This window comes from Eretmochelys imbricata, chromosome 9, assembly GCF_965152235.1.
Source record: "Eretmochelys imbricata isolate rEreImb1 chromosome 9, rEreImb1.hap1, whole genome shotgun sequence".
NCBI classification, from domain to species: domain Eukaryota; kingdom Metazoa; phylum Chordata; order Testudines; family Cheloniidae; genus Eretmochelys; species Eretmochelys imbricata.
In genome coordinates this window covers 27,223,095-27,241,983 of record NC_135580.1, presented here as the reverse complement: position 1 = coordinate 27,241,983, position 18,889 = coordinate 27,223,095, and the positions used below count along the sequence as shown (strand labels likewise).

General features: G+C 39.6%; 1 protein-coding gene across 1 annotated transcript in view; it reads left to right on the top strand.

The window, feature by feature from the left end:
• MED12L (mediator complex subunit 12L) overlaps nt 1-18,889 on the top strand; it is a 326,616-nt gene that overhangs the window by 234,707 nt on the left and 73,020 nt on the right. Inside the window, exons 21-27 of the mRNA XM_077826177.1 lie at nt 4,705-4,932; nt 9,596-9,737; nt 10,686-10,806; nt 11,716-11,817; nt 13,190-13,303; nt 17,702-17,898; nt 18,554-18,742. Of these exons, the coding sequence (XP_077682303.1) occupies nt 4,705-4,932; nt 9,596-9,737; nt 10,686-10,806; nt 11,716-11,817; nt 13,190-13,303; nt 17,702-17,898; nt 18,554-18,742 (1,093 nt within the window). The remainder of the gene's footprint in view (nt 1-4,704; nt 4,933-9,595; nt 9,738-10,685; nt 10,807-11,715; nt 11,818-13,189; nt 13,304-17,701; nt 17,899-18,553; nt 18,743-18,889) is intronic.

Below are 18,889 nucleotides of genomic sequence, written 5' to 3'. Positions count from 1 at the left end.
GAAGTAAGTGGAATTGACATTCAGCATCTTCAGCAACAGGCACTTCCTTCCTTTACATACCAAAGGAGTAGCTGGTTCTGCAGGGTCTGGATTATCCAGTACCTCTGGTGGTATACTTTTGGCTCCAAACTACATAAAACTCCGGTCTCATTACTTTGCTTCAGCAAAATGTGTGCCAAAGTTATAGTGCTGATTCATTGATTAATTAATTAATTCATTCATTACATGTACAGCTACTTTGAGCTATTCCATTGGATAAAATACACAAAATAATACAAAAAGGATGCACATGTAAATAACCACTGCAGCTCTCAGCCCACTTTCTCCTCAAAAGCTTAAGGGAAGAGAGAAAAGATTGACTTCACAGTTGTTTCTGCGGTGTTCATATTCCTTTGGTGTCTTAATAATTACAAGCCAACTGCATCCCTTGTTGAACTACTGACTTCAGGGTAGTTGCATGAAGGATAATTTTTGTCCACTTAAGAACATAAGAATGGCCATACTGGGTCAGACCAATGGTCCACCTAGCCCAGTATCCTCTCATCCAACAGTGACCAGTGCCAGATTCTTCAAAGGGAATGAGCAGAACAGGGCAACCATCAAGTGATCCATCCCCTGTCATCCAGTCCCAGTATCTGGCAGTCAGAAATTTAGGGACTGCAAGCCCAGAGCATGGGATTGTATCCCTGACCATCTTTGTTAATAGCCATTGGTGGACCTATCCACCATGAATGTATCTAATTCTTTTTTTAACCCAGTTATAGTTTTGACCTTCACAACATCCGCTGCCAATGAGTTCTACAAGTTGACTGTACATTGTGTGAAGAAGTACTTCCTTATGTTTGTTTTAAACTGGCCGCCTATTAATTTCATTGGGTGACCCCTGGTTCTTGTTTTATGTGAAGGGGTAAATAACACTTCCTTATTCATTTTCTCCTTGCCATTTATGATTTTATAATCTTCTATGATATCCCCCCTTAGTTGCCTCTTTTACAAGTTGAAAAGTCCTAGTCTTTTTAGTCTCTCCTTAGGGTTATGGAATAGCTCATATGGAAGCTATTCCATAACCCAGATCATTTTTGTTGGCCTTCTCTGTACCTTTTCCCATTCTAATATATCTTTTTCAAGATGGGGTGACCAGAACTGCACCCAGTATTCAATTGGTGGGTGTACCAAGGATTTAGATTGTGGCATTATGATATTTTCTGTTTTTTTATCTATCCCTTTCCTGATGGTTCTTAACATTCTGTTTGCTTTTTTGACTGCCACTGCATGTTGAGCGGATATTTTCAGAGAACTATCCACAATGCTCCAAGATCTTTCTTGAGTGGTAACAGCTAATTTAGACCCCATCATTTTGTATATATGGTTGGGATTATGTTTTCCAATGTGCATTACTTTACACTTATCAATAGTGAATTTCATTTGCCATTTTGAAAAGGAGTACTTGTGGCACCTTAGAGACTAACCAATTTATTTGAGCATGATGAAGTGAGCTGTAGCTCACGAAAGCTCATGCTCAAATAAATTGGTTAGTCTCTAAGGTGCCACAAGTACTCCTTTTCTTTTTGCGAATTCAGACTAACACGGCTGTTACTCTGAAATTTGCCATTTTGTTGCCCTTTTTAAGTCTTTCTAGTCTGCTTTGGATTTAGGCTGTCTTGAAGTAGTTTTGTATTGTCTACAAACTTTGCCACCTCACTGTTTTACCCCTTTGTCCAGATCATTTATTAATATGTTGAACAACACTGGTTCTAGCCCAGATACCCGGGTAACACTGCTATTTACCTCTCTCCATTTTGAAAGCTGGCCATTTATTCCTACCCTTTTGTTTCCTATCTTTTAAACCTGTTATTGATCTGTCATAGGACTTTCCCTCTTATCCCATCACTGCTTAGTTTGCTTAAGAGCCTTTGGTGAGGGACCTTTTCAAAGACTTTCTGAAAGTCCAAGTCCAAGCTTGATTTTTGATACTTTTTTGTATTTTATTTTAAAAGACAAATTTAGCTACTCTCGTCCTTTCTTTTCATTGGTTTCCCTATGATTAGAGAATACTTTGAATAATGTGACTGTGTGATGCCAGAGGTCTGGATTTCCTATTGTGGATCCCATTTGCACTGATGGAGATGACAGCAACTGATAAACCAAAAGACTAATGGAGCTCGTCTCCGTACGATACCATTTAACACCATAGACACATAGAGCAATGACCATTTAAACTGCTTCTGGCTGTGGAAGAGGTAGTGATGTATTTCAAGATAAAAAAGGCAAAAATCCACAAAAAATTGTTACTGATGGTTTCTTGTTTCTAGTAGCCACCTCTCTCTCCCAGTGCATCTGTCTTCCCAGCCTGAGGTCAACATATACCTATGGCACTCAGTGATGTGAAAAATTCACACAGAAAAACCCCTTCCATCACTATAGGATGTGTCTAAGCTATGGCACTAGTGGCATAGCTGCAGTGGCATATCGGTTCCACTGTAACACCTGTAGTGTAGACATGGTCTCAGATTCAGTGCCTTTCTGCCTCTCACCAGAGGTCAGAAACTCCTCTTCCTGGTCTTTGAGAATGGACCACAGTGAAAATCCCAAGAATAATTTACGACCTAAAATATATTAAATGAAAACAAGTTTGTTGGAAAATGGAGTTTAAAATTAAATTGGAGCTAAACAGTAGTAAACTACACCCAGCCTCTGGTAGGCAGACAAAAACCTTATTTGCAGGAGAAATTAAATGTTCAGACCATTAGAAAATTCCTGCCTCTGCAGATATGCCTTCATTGCGGAGTTAACCTAGGTGGTTGCACCCTGGGTTAGCCTACCCCGGCTGTGAGGAGCCATACCCACACTACTGTGTCCTCACTGGTGCTGTACTCACCCATATGTGTGTCGCTAGGAGTTCTGGGGGCATATCCCATGGTTCTTTGTGCTGCTGCATTAAGCTAAGCCACTCTGTGATTCTTTCCAGTAAATTACGGGACAACTTGTCTGTCCTTCTGGGCATGTGGAGGAATTATGGGAAGGCACTGGAGGACTATCAGCACTCCAGTAGTTTAGCCACATCCTCACTGCAAAGTGGCTGGGTTAGCAGCCTGAGTAATAACCTCACCCAGCCTTTAGCCCCACATAAGCTAGCTAGCCTGGGAAAACACTAAACTTGGGTCAGGTTTTTGTGTATATACAGGATGGGGGTTAGGGGCAACACCCGAATAAGAGCCTTGATAACTTTGCATTGAAGACATACCCTGAGGGATTTGCTGTGTTTGATCTCAATGTCTGATCTCCATTTCCTTGGTGATTACAGCCATCTCTGAGGTGAAAACTACATTTCTGACCCAATAATACTTCTTCCCCAACTTGTGTTAGATCCTATCCATACATTGTAGTTTCACCAAAGTTATACCAATTTAGTTAGATCAGTGCAACCCCTGTGTAGACTTTAATTGATTTGAGTGTTTTATGTCATCAGATTCAGATTACACTAAATTGACATAAGAAACTCTTAAATTGATTTCTGAATTTAGTAAAATTTACTCGTGTAAATAAGGCCTTAAATATGGAGTCACATGTTAATATCCCAGCCTAGACTTTCTCTCTTTCTTTTGTGTTTATTGTTAATGTCATAAAAACATGACATTCTCATATCCTCTTTTATTTTTTGATTCTGTCAGCCAAGAAATCATAGATGATATCCAGTTCACTGTGTCAATAATTAAAAAGTTATTGTCAAATATATAGTCTTTTTAAGGTGTTGAGGTTTTATATTTTAAAAAGAATTTAGGTAGGATCTTGATATTTCTTGGCACTTAATTAACCTCTCACCCCCATGCATGTTCCAGTTCATTCAGTATGTCGTGAAATGTAAAGGTGGAATATCAGTCTTCTGAAGCAGCATCAGCATATGTTTACAAGGCATGTTGTACTACATGAAATCCTTGCCAAAAACGGTGAATGCTTTCTGATACATCTGCTGCTCAGGCTTTGAATAAACATATCACAAAGCTGGTATGGGAACTTGTCAGTTTATATTAATTGCAGGAAAACGTTAGTCAAAAGGGCTGTGTGCTACCTGGGTTTGTCAGACTCTCTGTAAAAACACCACAGCTTTCTGAAACAGTGTACAGAAGAGTAATCCAAATAGGGTGAATTTGCTTGTGTGCATGGGCGACATGTGAACCGCTGGCTGGAGGAGGCTAGCTCATAGCCCTGCTCCTTCTGCCAGAGGCCCCGCCCCTTCCACCTCCTCACCCCCAGAGCCCAGAGGCCCCCCTACTGCTGCTGCTGGCCCCCACCCCAGGCTAGTGCCCCCAGCCCCGGAGTTTCCCAAGCCTTCTCCCGCAGCCCCGGAGTGCTGGGAGGGTGGGCGGTGTGGCCCCAGCCCCGGAGTGCTGGGAGCGCCAACCCACAGGGAGACTGGAGCCAGGCCAAGCTGGAAGCAGGAGCGTATCTGGGGGTGGAGCATGCGCGAGGCCACGCCTCACTGTTTGCTGAAGCACAGCCTCCCCCAGCCTATGATACCCGCCACCCATGCTTGTGTGCTCCAGTGCCTTCTAGAGAAATATATATTTTCTGGGATTTAACAATATATCTACTAGCTCTGCGAGTAGTAGTTGGTAACCATTTTGTTTTAATCCGCATAAATATTTCAACAACCCAGGAGAAGTGAATAATAATTTTGTGTCTCCTTCTGTTTTTAACCCTTAGTAGCGCCTGTTCAAAGGTAAAGCAAACCATATACAGCAACGTACAGCCCTCAAACTCCAACTTGTTATGGGATCCAGAGTTCATGTTGGATTTTATCGAGAATCCCTCTGCTCACAGCATCAACTACTCAATGCTAGGCAAGATCCTCAATGACAATGCAGCCAATCGCTACAGCTTTGTCTGTAATGCACTAATGAATGTATGTATGGGGCACCAAGATGCAGGAAGGTAAGAGAAATTGATTCAGAAATAGAACTATGTAAGTAGTTGAAGTTGCTGTTAGTGGTGGAGTGAAATGAAGTATCTGAGATATTATTAGAGCTGGCTGGGGCTGTTTATGTGCATGTTTTCCTTCCTTCCTTCTTTTTTGGCTCCCTTTGTATCTTTTGGTATTTTCTTCATTTACAGATTTCCTCTATCTCACCGCTTCGATATTGCACTGTTTTTTTGAGTGGGTTTCCGTTCACCTAGACTGCATCAGACTGGTTTGCATAACATTACAAGGATTGATAACAAATGGCATACTGCAGGTGTAGGCTTACATGATTCTGACACTGGATTGCTATCTCAGCACAATCATCATCACACCCTGATAGTATCCTCATTGTCAAGGAATGTTCAGTACCAGATCAATTCCTTCCCCAGATGAACTATATTATTAATTAATTGAATTATGGAACTCCTAGCCACAGGATGCTGTTGAGGCCAAGTACTTAGTAAGTTTAAAAGAGGCATTGGACATTTAAATGGATAACAAGAACATCCAGATTTGTTATAGCTAATTCATTAAAGAAGAATTTTGGAAAAGAAATAAAATCTCATCCGTCAGCGTTTAAACCATTCTCTAACTATTAGGATTAGGATGACACCTGCATGTGGGTCACATTATCCCACAGCTGCCTGCTCTGGGGCTTCTTGTACCTTCTCTGAAGCATCTAGTGCTGGCTGATGTTGAGACAGGATACTAGTCTGGCATTTCCTATGTTCCATGGTATCTGGTCTCTAAATGGAAAGTACCTGTGGCAACTGAGAAGAAAATAGACTGACGTTCCTGTCAGCTCAGGCTTTCAAGATAATGACTAGTTCTTGAACAGAAGGCTTCAAGGGACTATCAAAGTGGTTCCCAGCCTTTTCTGGTGATGCATCCTTGCAATAGGCTGGATAATGATAGGGACCTTTTCCTTTTCTCTCCTGGCACTTCGCCACCATCTTTTTCTTTGTCCGGTTTCTCTCTCTTGTCTGTTTCTGCCTCTGTTTTTACCTTCTCTCTCTCTCTCTCCCCCCCCCCCCCCCCCCAGCCGGCTAGGTCTTTGCTACGAGCTAGGGGTGTGATTCCCCTGCTTGTGTACACATACTCATGTTCGCTTTCATCCCACTAGTGTGCATATAAATAACAGCATACCTGCAGCAGCACGGGTAGCAGCAGCAGAGGCATGGCTCAGCCATGCTGAGTAAAAACCTTTCTGAAACCGATGGGCACGTATTCTGCACTGCCATGCTACTGTGGCCACACTACTATTTATACTTAGGCTAGCTCAATGAGAGCTAGCCCGAATACGTGTACACAAGCAGGAGAATCTCACCTCAGCTTGTAATGCGGATATGGCTTCTTTCTCTTTTTAATTGTTCAGCTACCGTAGGGATCAATGTGAGAGCAAAAAAGAAAGGCAGGTGGCTTTCAAAGAACCTTCTCTGTATTACCCATAGCCACAGTTGTGTATTTGCATTGGAAGAGCAGATCCTATACCATGCACCTTTTCAACCTCCTGCACACAGACATCATCCTCTGTGTGCCCTGCCCTTTATGCCCCACCTGAGAGTCTGGATCCTCCAGGTGACAAAACATTGAAGGACTGCTATTGAAAGATCACTGTTACAATGATCATTTCAGCATCCACAAAGGACACACTAAACTCAAATTACATTATTAAAAGAAGAAGAGTTGCCAAAAGTGTTAGATTTTGTGGGACAAAACACTGGTTTTTCCCATCTCATTAAAATTATCCTTTGACACTCCAAATTTGGTCCTAGGATTTTCACTCCAAATCAAGCATACCTCTTCTAGGACAGAACTGAAAGATCTTCTATGTGATGATTCCCTTTACTATTGTCCTTTATGACAAACAATAATTGTCTCCTTTATCCTTGCATTTTGGTATGGCGTTGAAGAGTTCTTCAGTGTTTGGACTTCATTTAGAGATCAGCTTTCTCATAAAGATTAGTTTTTTCTTCTCACCATTACTTCCTTTTCTTAGGATCTCTAACAATAGGCAAATGTTAAAACTATTCCTTCCATCCAAAAATAGCATTGGATTTCCTTGTTGGACTTGTTTTTCTTAATTATCTGTTCTGCAAACCCCATAATGCAGGTAGAGAAGAGCCTGAATTTTACATCTGGATTTCAACCCCAGTTCCCTCAAAATCAGAATGGTTGAGATATGGAGTTCTGGTTTGACTCCTATTAAGAACACTTAATCAAGAATTCAGTCAGAATTCAAGGGCAGATGATAAACTTTCCATGTTCAAGGTTGTTCAGATTTAATTCTGACCCTTATCTAATTCAGACATTGAAAACTGTCATCCTCAAGGTCTGAGACTCTATAACAGGGTTAGCCATATCATAATGAGTGAATTTAAGTAGTATCTTGGATTTTGGAATCATTATGAAATACAATGTGCAATATCTATTCTTCTAACTTCTTATAGATATCTTTTCATCAGTCTTTCTCTTCGTCCTCCTTCGCTTTGGTAAAGCTACTGAAAAGTCACTGATGGATTAAGGAAGAGAGAGGGAATTATCAGCTACGCTTCATAGCAGGAATCTTTTTTCCCTTTCTGAGTGACACTCATGTAGTAGATCATTCCTTCTCTTCTTCCCTAAAGAGCATATTGATATTTTGTCATTTTACCCTCCAAAACTCAGTCTGAGGCAGTCTAGGCAACTGAGGGAGTATTGGCAATGTGGAGTGGAGGAAAGGGAATGATTCATTAAGTCAATGAGAAGGAATACCCCAAGGTTACCAAAGGAGTTTCACTCTGGAAGGGAAAAAGGAACTTGGCCCAGGGTGAGTAACCCACATTTCTTCTTTCTTAACCAGTCAACATGGCTCTTAACATTGCACTGAATCACAATTAATTTAATCTATATGTAATCCACAAAGTGACAATGACACACTTGATTTTGTGTCACCTTCTTGCTCCTAAATCAGGAGACTTATTCTAGCTACATTGCAGTGAGGCATGGTTTTCCTTACAGTTGATAGCTGGCAGAATGTCCATGGTGGCCTAGGATCTGTGCAAGATATGGTGGTTTCTTAATTTAGCTTTTGTTACAATATGGTCCATTTTTGAGGGAATGATTTGGCACCTTGAACAAAGCTGGAGCTCTTCTCCCCATGCCACCACTGCAGGAGTGTCAGCTTGTGTCACCTGGAAGGGGGAGCAGAGCACGTGTCACTATGGGGTGGAGCCAGGAAGGGTTGTATCCCTAAATTCACCTTTCATGGTTGGCCAGCAGGTGGGGGAAGGTGATTGAAGCATGTTGGGGGAGACAACTGATAACGGAGGTGTGATTTACCAGGGTACAATCCAGATTAGTGAGTAGCTGTGTCACCCCTGCCCTCTAACCTGTGGTGCCCTTTACAATGCTTTGCTGCTGTAGCCTCCACTGTGGACTGCTATTAACAGCCTCCAGCATACAAGTTTCTCCCAGCTGTGTCTGCATGTGTGCTGCAGCCAGCCAGCCAGCCACACCTTGGCTCTGACCAGCCTTGATTATACAGCAGGATGACCCCAAAACACCCCCAGTTTTCTGTTTCCCCCCATATATGTATGTCCTGTACTGCCCAGCCGTCTCCTGGATAGTACACATTTATGTGAAGTCTGTTATATTTTTAATAGAAATAACAAATGGAGTTTCCGAAACACATAACTTCAAACACGCTGGATTAGATAAAACAATAAACCAAGTTTAGAGAGAGAGATTTTAAGTGAATACAAGTAATGAGGCATAAAAGTCAGAAATGTTTACAAGAAAATAAAGTTAAAATGCTACTGGTGCCCAACTTAACAAACTATATCAGATTCAAGAAAATTTCTCACCATATGCTTTCAGCAGTCTTACTGACCAAATCCTCTAGGTCAGGACCCCTTCTCCCAGGGATTCTTCTCTCTACGAAGGCTTCTTCTGTTGCTTCAGGTGCAGCAAACTGATGGGCAGGGAGAGAGGAGGGGTGCCTTGGGGTGTTTGTCCCTCCTTTTTCTAGTGTCAGTCTCCCTCTTGAAAAGCATTTCCAGCTGAGATTCAGGAGGCCGAGTCTATGTGGAAGGGTATTCCCTGATGTGTTTTTCTATCTGTTTTTCTCTGTTTAAACTTCCTTTGTCTCTCATACCTAGCTGATTACTCTGCTTAATGCTTAAACGCAAATTAAACAGAGCTCACATTCCTTTCTTTGAGATGGATCTCAGTTTGGAATATGTGTTAATAACACCATATAGTAGAATATTATAACTTCACATACACTGTAGCTACACATATTTTATCAGGACAGTACTGACCAGCAAATGATAAGTTTTCAAATGATACCTTAAAAGTCCTAACTTGAACCAAGATTATTACAACAGGGTGTGGGGTGTAAACATGGGTACATTCTGTCATAGGAGGATCTCTACAAAATGCAGTGCCTTGTGCAACAGCACATTAGACTCATGCCAGTCACTGGGGACAATGCATGTACCAAACGTTGTAGTTAGCAAGAATAGGTCTCCACAACTGGAGAGACCTAGATGAAATCTGAAATATAGATCTGGACATAAACTTTTATTTATCTCCAAAATATTTATTGCTAATGAGCGTTTTTCTTCTGTTAACTTGTTTTTTCTTGTCTTCTAGAATTAATGATATAGCTAACCTTTGCGCAGAGTTGACAGCATGCTGCACAGTGCTAAGTTCGGAATGGTTAGGGGTTCTAAAGGCTCTTTGCTGTTCTTCAAACCATGTCTGGGGTTTTAATGATCTGCTTTGCAGTGTGGATGTAAGTTGAATGTATCTTGAAATATAAGTACCAGTTAAACATATTTATCTTAAGTTGCCTCTAGAATACCCATCACATAGTATCTAAACACTATATATTGTGGAACAGGGTTTTAGAACTGTATCTGTTTATCTTTTCAAAGCATCTTCTGAAACTCCTGAATTATGTTTTCTGCATTTTCATTGTTTCATTCAAAATGAAATATAGACTACATACAGAGTTGTGTTTTTACTCAAATACATTTTTTTCTCATTGCACTACTCTAGTGTAGTGCTATAGGTTATGGGAGGTACCTTGTGAAAGAGACAGGCAGATATCTATATGCATAGCTTCCTTCTCAATCACTGTTTCCATGAATTGAACAGTCCCACTCTTAAATAGCATGCCTCTGGGCTGGCACTTAATCATAAGGGTGTAATACACTTCATTGATCCTAACTCAGCTGCTGTAAATTGTCAGAGCTCCATTGAAGCCAGTGGGGTTATGACAGTTTCCATCAGTGGAGGACCTGGCTTGATATATTTATCCTAGTACTTTAAAAGATTGGTTTATTCTTTGACCATGCATGTTAAAGGACAGCTGTGTAAATCTAGAATTTTTCTTGCTGTGTGCTAGCAGCTGAGGATTGAATATGTGTGCCACCAATTTCTATTTAAAGATAACATCTGTTCCATCTTTTATAAATCAATTTTTGTCTCCTATTCATTTAATTAAAATTTAATGTATAAAGAAAAAAACAGTACATTTTGTAATTAACTTAAATCAATAGACGTTTGCTATTGAAAATATTTGGGAGGTGCATTAAAAAGTGGAGGAATCTGCTTATTTGTGATAATTTTACTCTTCATTAGTAAGCCAAGTTCGCTTTTATATCTTGGTCATTAATCACAGCAATGAAGATTTGTGTATCATAACGTGAAAGCATTCCAGTGTTGTTTTTCTTTCAAGGTGAGTGACCTCTCATTCCATGATTCACTGGCCACTTTCATTGCTATTCTGATAGCCCGGCAATGTTTTTCTCTGGAGGATGTAGTTCAGCATGTTGCACTTCCCTCTCTCCTTGCAGCAGGTAAGAAAATATCAATATCAATCTAGACACATTGTGATGTTTTGTTTTTAAAAACTTTTTTCTTTCTGTTGATTGCACAAATTTACAACTCATTCTGAAACCACTTTCTGATGCAGAATGCTACTGCAGTATGTGACGGCCAGGATACTCTCTCTACACGTTGTAACAGACTGGTCCCATAAGTAGTATTAATGTCAGGGCGAATCAAAGAATCTGTGTTTGATAAATGATATAAAGGTCATATAAAATGCATTCTACTTCTTTGACAACACCATCCTTCTCCCTATTATCCAGGTCCCCTATCTCCATATGATATATGACTTCTTTGTGTCTTGCACACAACACATCCAGATAATTGCCAAAGCGTGTTAGTTCTTTCACAACATTTCAAAAATCTAACCCTTCCTTCCAGCCCTCACAACTTAAAATTCTCATCTATATCTTGGTTACCTCGAGCCTCAACTACTGATATCACTTTCTCTGTGGCCTCCTCTTGCTCCCTTCTAGTCCATTCAGAGTTGAGTAGGTACATTCTTCTGCCTTGCCCACTGATCAGACCATAACACAAAATGTTTGGAATCCCTCCACTAGCTCTTTCTCACCTTCTGTTTCACTTCTGTGATGATCCTTGCTTTAAATGCTCTACACAATTTCACCCAGATCTTCATTTCTGCTCTCATTTGACCACTTCTCCCCTTGCTTTTTCCTCCAACAATTAGTTCTGCTTAATTAACCTCTCTTCTTCCAAAAACCTACAAATGCTGACTCCCATCAAATAAAATGCTCTAGTTGCATTTGAAATAGGTTCTGTCTTACAGAATTATTTCTGTGGATCTTCCAGTGAATTCTGTATATGATTTCTAAGATCCTTGAGAGAGGTGCCTTGTGTCAATATCCCATTTTCCATAGCCTGTGGGGACCCAGATGCTGAACCTGGAGCGAGAATGACATGCCGTCTTCTGCTTCATCTCTTTAGAACGCCCCAGCTCTACCTGTTACCCCAAGCAACGGGTAAGTTGACAGGCTTTATGTTCTTTTCATTTTAGAAAATGAAGTGAATTCTGAAACTTCTGCATAGGCCTCCTGCATCATACTTTCATTACTTTTTTCCACACTTGGGTTTGAAAATTGTAGGCAATATTAGATAAAAGGGGCAGAGGCCAAACAGTCATTGGTATGGAAGTAATCAGACCATTTCAGTGAATAAAATTCTGCCATGGAATATAATGTTCTCTGAGAAGCTGAACAATGATTGTCTTTGCATTTTTTATTTTCATTTTTTAAACTGTGGATGTGCAGTCAAAAGATTCTTGCATACTGAAGTATAGTTAAGCAGCTCAGCAGCACATACTTCTGATTTATCTGGAAAAATAGGGCCTTTAAACCAAATGGTTATGCAGATGAAGCAATTTCACTGCTGAACTCAATGGATTATGGATACCTGAGCATTAAAATGTTATCCTGTCAATGTAGAACTCCAGCCTTTGTCATAGTAAGTTTAACAAAAGTTCAGTTTAAATATAACAGCTGTGTATAGTTCTGGTGAAGACAACTAAACTGGGAGAAATCTTTTACTGCTACACTGCTCTTGCCTCTTTCAAATTCTGAAGATATGTATCTTCAAAAACAATTATTTTGTTTTTGACTGTATCATGTACAATCTTATGAGATCCTAACACAGACTTTCTTAAAACATATGCATAAGTGGATATAGCAAATCTTATATGTTCAACCGCCATTTTCTCATTTCTTGACTTTGGGCCTGGTCCTCCTCCTGCTGAAGTGTGGAAAAATATCCAATGACTTCAGTGGTGCAGAATCAGCCTGAACTATATATACATCAAGAAATTTGTATTAAATATACTTTGTTAGATTTATATAATAACTTTGTTGTGGAAGAGGATGAGGGGGAAAAATTCATAAACCTCTATAGCTGAAACCAAAATAGACTTTCCTTTCCTTGATAACTTACCAGTTTAAATTATTGAATTTTATGTTTGAGACACTTCTTTAAGGCTCTTGATTAAAGGCAGGATCAGAACCGTATTTTCCTAGATTTAAATGACTGTAGCTAGTTTTGTTGTTAGTATGCTACTACTTACCCCCATTCATTTTAATTAACTACAGCTGGGTCTACAGCTTCAAGCAAAACAGCATTTTACCTCATCAATTAGTCGTTGATGCATTGTAGAAAAGTTCTTGTATAAAGAAGTCTGTGCTGGTAAAGAATAACAGTGAGCTGTAGCTCACGAAAGCTCATGCTCAAATAAATTGGTTAGTCTCGAAGGTGCCACAAGTACTCCTTTTCTTTTTGCGAATGCACACTAACACGGCTGTTACTCTGAAACCTGAGTATTACATATATCTCTTTCTCTGCTCTTAGGGAAGTCATTCCCGGGCATTCGCTCTTCTTGTGACCGCCACCTTCTGACTGCTGCTCACAACAGCATTGAAGTGGGAGCTGTGTTTGCAGTCTTAAAAGCAATTTTGATGCTTGGTAAGATTATTCAGAGGTGTGTGTGTGTGTGTTATGAAGATCTTCAGTTTAACACTTGGCTAAAAAAGGAATCGGTTTTATTCATTTTCTTGAGAATGCTTCTGTGATTGGGGATCCTTAGTTATTAAAGTACCTGACTGAAGACAAATTTGGATTCTTCCTGTGCTTCCTTGACACCAATGAGTAGCTTTCCCCCCACAGGTCAAGAGACAGAAGTTTTCTCTGGTGAGTCAGCCCCAGACTTACGTGACTTTAAGCAGATGTGACTCTTGCGCACACTTCCTGTCAGAAAGTCACAGTAAATTTTAACTTGACCTAGTCTAAACATGTTTTAAGACATTTCTAAGGGGAGTGTCCTGAATCCAACTCTTAAGCTTCACTTATTCTCATGTTTGGACTTAGAAGTAAATCCTAATGCCTGAAATTGAATTTCTGAAGTCTTGAAAGAACCATTGTTAAACAATCCTTCCACAGCAGAGCACTCACTAACGCTCCACTTATGTCAGTTCTTAAGCCTAAGGCCAGCTGTACACTAGAATCACTTTGCTGGTAGAGCTATAATGGTAGCGTGTAACATCAAAGTACTTCCAGTGGGGATGCAGCATATTCCAACAAACTGTGCTTTTGCCATCATACCTTATTCCAGCCCTCCTGAGCAAACAAGCTATACTGGCAAAAATTCAGGTGACATTATACTTTGAGCTATTGCTGACACAACATAGTTAAACTGACAAAAGTGTATCCTAAGTGGAGATTTATAAAGTACGGGCTGGTCTACGCTCCAAAGTTTTGCTATACTGTATACTATGCTAAAAGTATAGCTATGCTGGTTTAAAAAAAAATCACACTCTAAACGACATAGCTATACCATTATAACTTCTCTAGTATACACCTACATTTGGGGTGGATTGAAGTGGAGTTAAAATCATACTTGTGGCTAACATCCGTACTTTATTGCTGTTTGCAGTGATTGGATTAGAATTCTTATTTTCCTGCATTGCTGAGGTTTGAATAAATGACTAGTGCACGGGTTACATTATGCATTGCAATGCAAACTCTGTATTTGCAATGCAATTCAGTGCAAACTCTCTTACAGGAGCTTGTGCCAGTTAAAGGCTATATGGTACAGAGATCTAGAATACCCATTTCTCTAGCACCGTCCCACCTCACCTCACCTTAATAATAATCAAAATATAATATTTTGGAAGATGAAATATTGATGTTTTTAAAAATCCCTTCTCACATTTCAAATGAATTTCTTAAAAATTGCACTTAATTTATTGAGAAAAGCCTCAGGTATGCTATACCTAATGGGGTTAATGCTTAATAAGTAATTAATTTGGGGAGCAGAAATCAGTTTTAGAAAATTTAATCTCTCCCCAAAGTGAAAGACATAGTTGTATAGTGAACTGCAGTAGGAGTATATTCAAGGTAGTCTTTTCACAAACCTTACTGCAATGTTGTGGGTTCAGCTCAGAAAAGTAGAATTTTTTTAGCTTCCTTCTGTACAATAAATAACTCGTAACATCTGCGTAACTAGGTCTCCCTTGTTTAGGCTGACCAGACAGCAAGTATGAAAAATTGAGACAGAGGGGTAGGAGGTAAATAGGCGCCTATATAAGACAAATCCCCAAATATCAGGGCTGTCCCTATAAAATCGGGACATCTGGTCATCCTACCCTTGTTGGTATGTGATTTGCAGTTGCAAATACCAAGCTTGATAACCATAACACCATGTAGATGGTTATGGTGTGCAAGAAAGGCAGATTCGGGCTCACGTCATTATTATCCATTCACATACATTTTGTCCTATTTTGTGTCATTCGGTCTGTTTTTTAGACCCGTTTTGTTTGTTTTTTGCTGTTTTATGGTTATTGTTGAAGCACTGTAGATTGGACTATAGTGGCATTACCAGAGTTGGGCCCAAGCCCTGCAGGTCAGATGCGATATTCCATTTCTGACTAATATCTATTAATTATAATGTGCCAGATCCTCAGATCATTAGTCAGGCAAACTCCTATTGACTTCCATGGCCGGGGGTTGGCTTAGAAGAACTGAGTAAATACTGTATAAATATCTCATGCTTAGGGCCCTGTATGTTTTAACTTATTAATTCCCTTAATTGTTGGTTTAGTTCTGGGTTATGTTAGTTTTGGGGGATTTTTTTTTACAAGATTTCAGTTTTCCGAGATATTCTTTTCTTATTTTCTTGCTTTCAGTCCATTTGGAAATATGTTTGCCATGGCATTGATCTTTTCTAATCAAAATTAATAAAGAGTTATTTTTTTAAAATGTTGCTATGGTTTGTTAAACAAGTAATAATTTTAGAAATGTGTGTAGGGGGATTTTCTGCTACATATCAACACTACCTGTGCCTTCCATGCTCAGAAGAGAGGGGCTGATGTAGAAACTCTGTTTATAACTATTTCTCATAAGAACTCATAACTGTAGTACTTGATTAGTGGCAAGTCTCCCTTCTTACCATAAATGTTAGTTCCAAATCTTGCAACTGACTGCCTGGGTAGGGCTCCACATGAGTGTGGAAATATATTGGCTTCAGTAGCCCTGCACGTGGGTGCAGGGATCCCACTGTGCAGAGTTAGTTGAAGAATCAGCGTCTCATCAAGCTCAGTCAGTCAAATACACTGATATATCAGCAGGTAGTGATCTATTCTATACATAAGAAGGCAGTGTTCAGTTACAAGCCAGTCTATCATAATGTGTCCTCTAATTTTGATGAGTAAAAAGTACAGGTGGTTTTAATCCTGTTAAGGAGAGATTCAGGGTACTGCTTATTGGAGAATAACATCGACGTGATACAAACTGTGAGGATTTCATATGATGAAATAGATCTTGAGATAAGGACATTTTTCCACTGGTGCAGCTTCCCACTGGTAATGGTGGGAGAACAAGCATCGTACACAGGTCACCAGCAGCTGCTGACATTTTAAGCATCGCGTTGTGCAGACTTGCTCTGAGCAAGTGTAGACACGATTGTGGTAAAAATGCCAGTGCTGCTTATAACTCTGTCTACATTAGCAGTTTCTTAGTTACTATCACTGGTATTGCTGTGGCAGTGGCAGCAATGGTATAAGATTTTAACAAAAAAATCCCATTGTAGAGACAGCCAAAAAGCAAAATTTGGTGTCTCTGTTTTAAAGGACTTGAGCTGGAATAGCAGAGAGACTTTTAACCATCAAGGACAACAGGAAGATGGGCAGATGCTTGGATGACTATTTAAATGGCGATTGACTTGATGGGGATGTTTTAATGGAATATTGGTTCATGTGGCTGTATCAAGGTGTTTTAACTGGCTGAATCGTCCGGACTTCCTGTGCCATATTTGTTATTGAGATTGTCATTAGATCAAATTGTGGTGCTTGATAAGTGCTGGAGAGAGCATATGGCAAACCAGTTAAGGTCCACAAGAGTTTTCTGCTAAATGCTAGAATGGGTATGTTGTCCCACTAACTTACATATCACCTGGAAACATAACTATTTTCCTACATAATGCATGATCTCAGACGGTCCCACAACAGTTGTGAAATTATTTTTAACATTCGGGGCTTATTTCTCACTGTTAAAAATAGTAGTTGCATCTTGCATTGTGAGAGAGCGCTTTGATGTAAGATTTCAAACTCTTCAAAGGTTGTTAGTTGCCATTTCAACATAGGGCATTATGCAAATATTTATTTCTGCTTCTTGCCCAAACAATCTTACTTTGCTTAGTCTGTCCCCTTTCCCACTGCCAAAATTAAATATTGAGGTTAAGTTTGTGCAGTTGTGCTGATGATTTGCAGAAAGGATGGGTTATTCAGTGTTTGCCCTTTCTGACAGGGCTCCCTCAGCATGCGTTGCCCTTTTCCATTCCCAGGAAAATAAATCTCTCTTGTCAAGAAGTTCATAGTAAGGTGGGCTAAGGTGACCACCAGTCAAAACTTGTCTCTTGATCTATCGAGAGTTAATAAATCAGAGTAAGAGACAAGACTTGGAAAAAAGGGACACCTAAAAGGATGAGTAACCCAACTTTTCCTTATTTTACAGCCAAATCAAGTCTGTGTGCCCATGAGTACTCGTTACTGGGGGTAGGAAGGATGTAGTCTCTTTCTTGGTTTGGTTTGTGTAACTTTTTCAAGTTCAGAAAAAGTAAATTTCATTTTAATGAAAAATATATGAAGCAAAATAAGGAAGTAACATTTTCAAAAATTGTACTTTTCTAATATCCAGTTTTTATTTGTGTTGCCTGCTGTCTAATTTGGCTGTGCACAAACTTCATTTCTGCGTTGTTTCTCAGCTAGGACATACCTTCGAATGCTTCCTTAACTGACTATGCAAATTCAAAATCTCAAGACTTCAATAAGATTTTCACTTTTGTACTCCTGTGCTTCTGCTGTGTAGGTGATGCTGAAATTGGCAGCAGCGGTGTTAACTCTTTGAAGAATGAGGACTTCACTATGAGAGGTTTATTAGATGACCTTAATGATGATGAAATTTGGGGTGCCTCTCACACACTGAAATGTGGAAAAGCTATTTCCATAGAAACTGCTAGTCTAAGTGAATATGCTAGATATGTGCTAAGAACTATTTGCCAGCAGGTAATTTGTAAAACTGTGTTTCCTAGCTTTTCTTTATAGACAACATTATTTTTGTCAAAAATCTGTCATGTAAGAGGCTTTAATATGTTTGAATGCAAAACAGACTTTGAGGATGTACTATACGTCTTTTTCTTATGGTATTTGAATCTGAGTTCTCCCTTGTAGTTGCTTGGCTTTGACCAGAGGTCATTTAAAAGTCAGTGGAGCTAAAATGGGGGTGAATTTGGCCTATAGTCTTCAGTATGTTCCAGTCTTTTTAATTAACACTATTTTTCCCAGTTGAACCTCAAACACCCTGCCCTTTTGGTGGCTGGTATAGCAGGCCTTACCTGAGAAATGCCAGTGATGTTCCATGAATTATCTGGTAAAAAGTGCTCATGCAACTTGTGGATATCATTTGGTAGAATCAGTTAATTATCAATCTGCTTTTAGTGTTTTTAAGGAAACAAATTCTGGAAAACAGTTGAAAGTGTACTGTACTTTTAAGGGTTATAAATTACTGAATGAAGGTGAAATTTCAAGTATCATATAGACTTATGTGGAACTGGTTTTCAGTTTGTGAATATCTGCATGTGGAAAATGTGTTTTGTGTGCATTGCATATGTGAAAAATGAGTGTTATATTGACATCGATCCAGCTGTTTGATTACTTTCAGGAATGGGTGGGAGAGCACTGCTTGAAAGAGCCTGAGAGGTTATGCACGGACAAAGATCTTATATTGGATCCTGTTCTTTCAAACAAGCAAGCACAGAAACTACTGCAGCTTATCTGTTACCCTCATGGTATTAAAGAATGCACAGAGGGTGACAACGCTCAAAGGCAACACATCAAGCGCATACTTCAGGTAATAAAATGTAAAATTATTCCAAATTACTTCTGTAAGATATTAACTCGTGAAGTCTCATTCAGCAGCACCATCAATTCAATGCAGATGTCTTTCAATTCCCAATATTACCAACCCCCAAAGTTCAAAAGTAATTACTCAGACCCC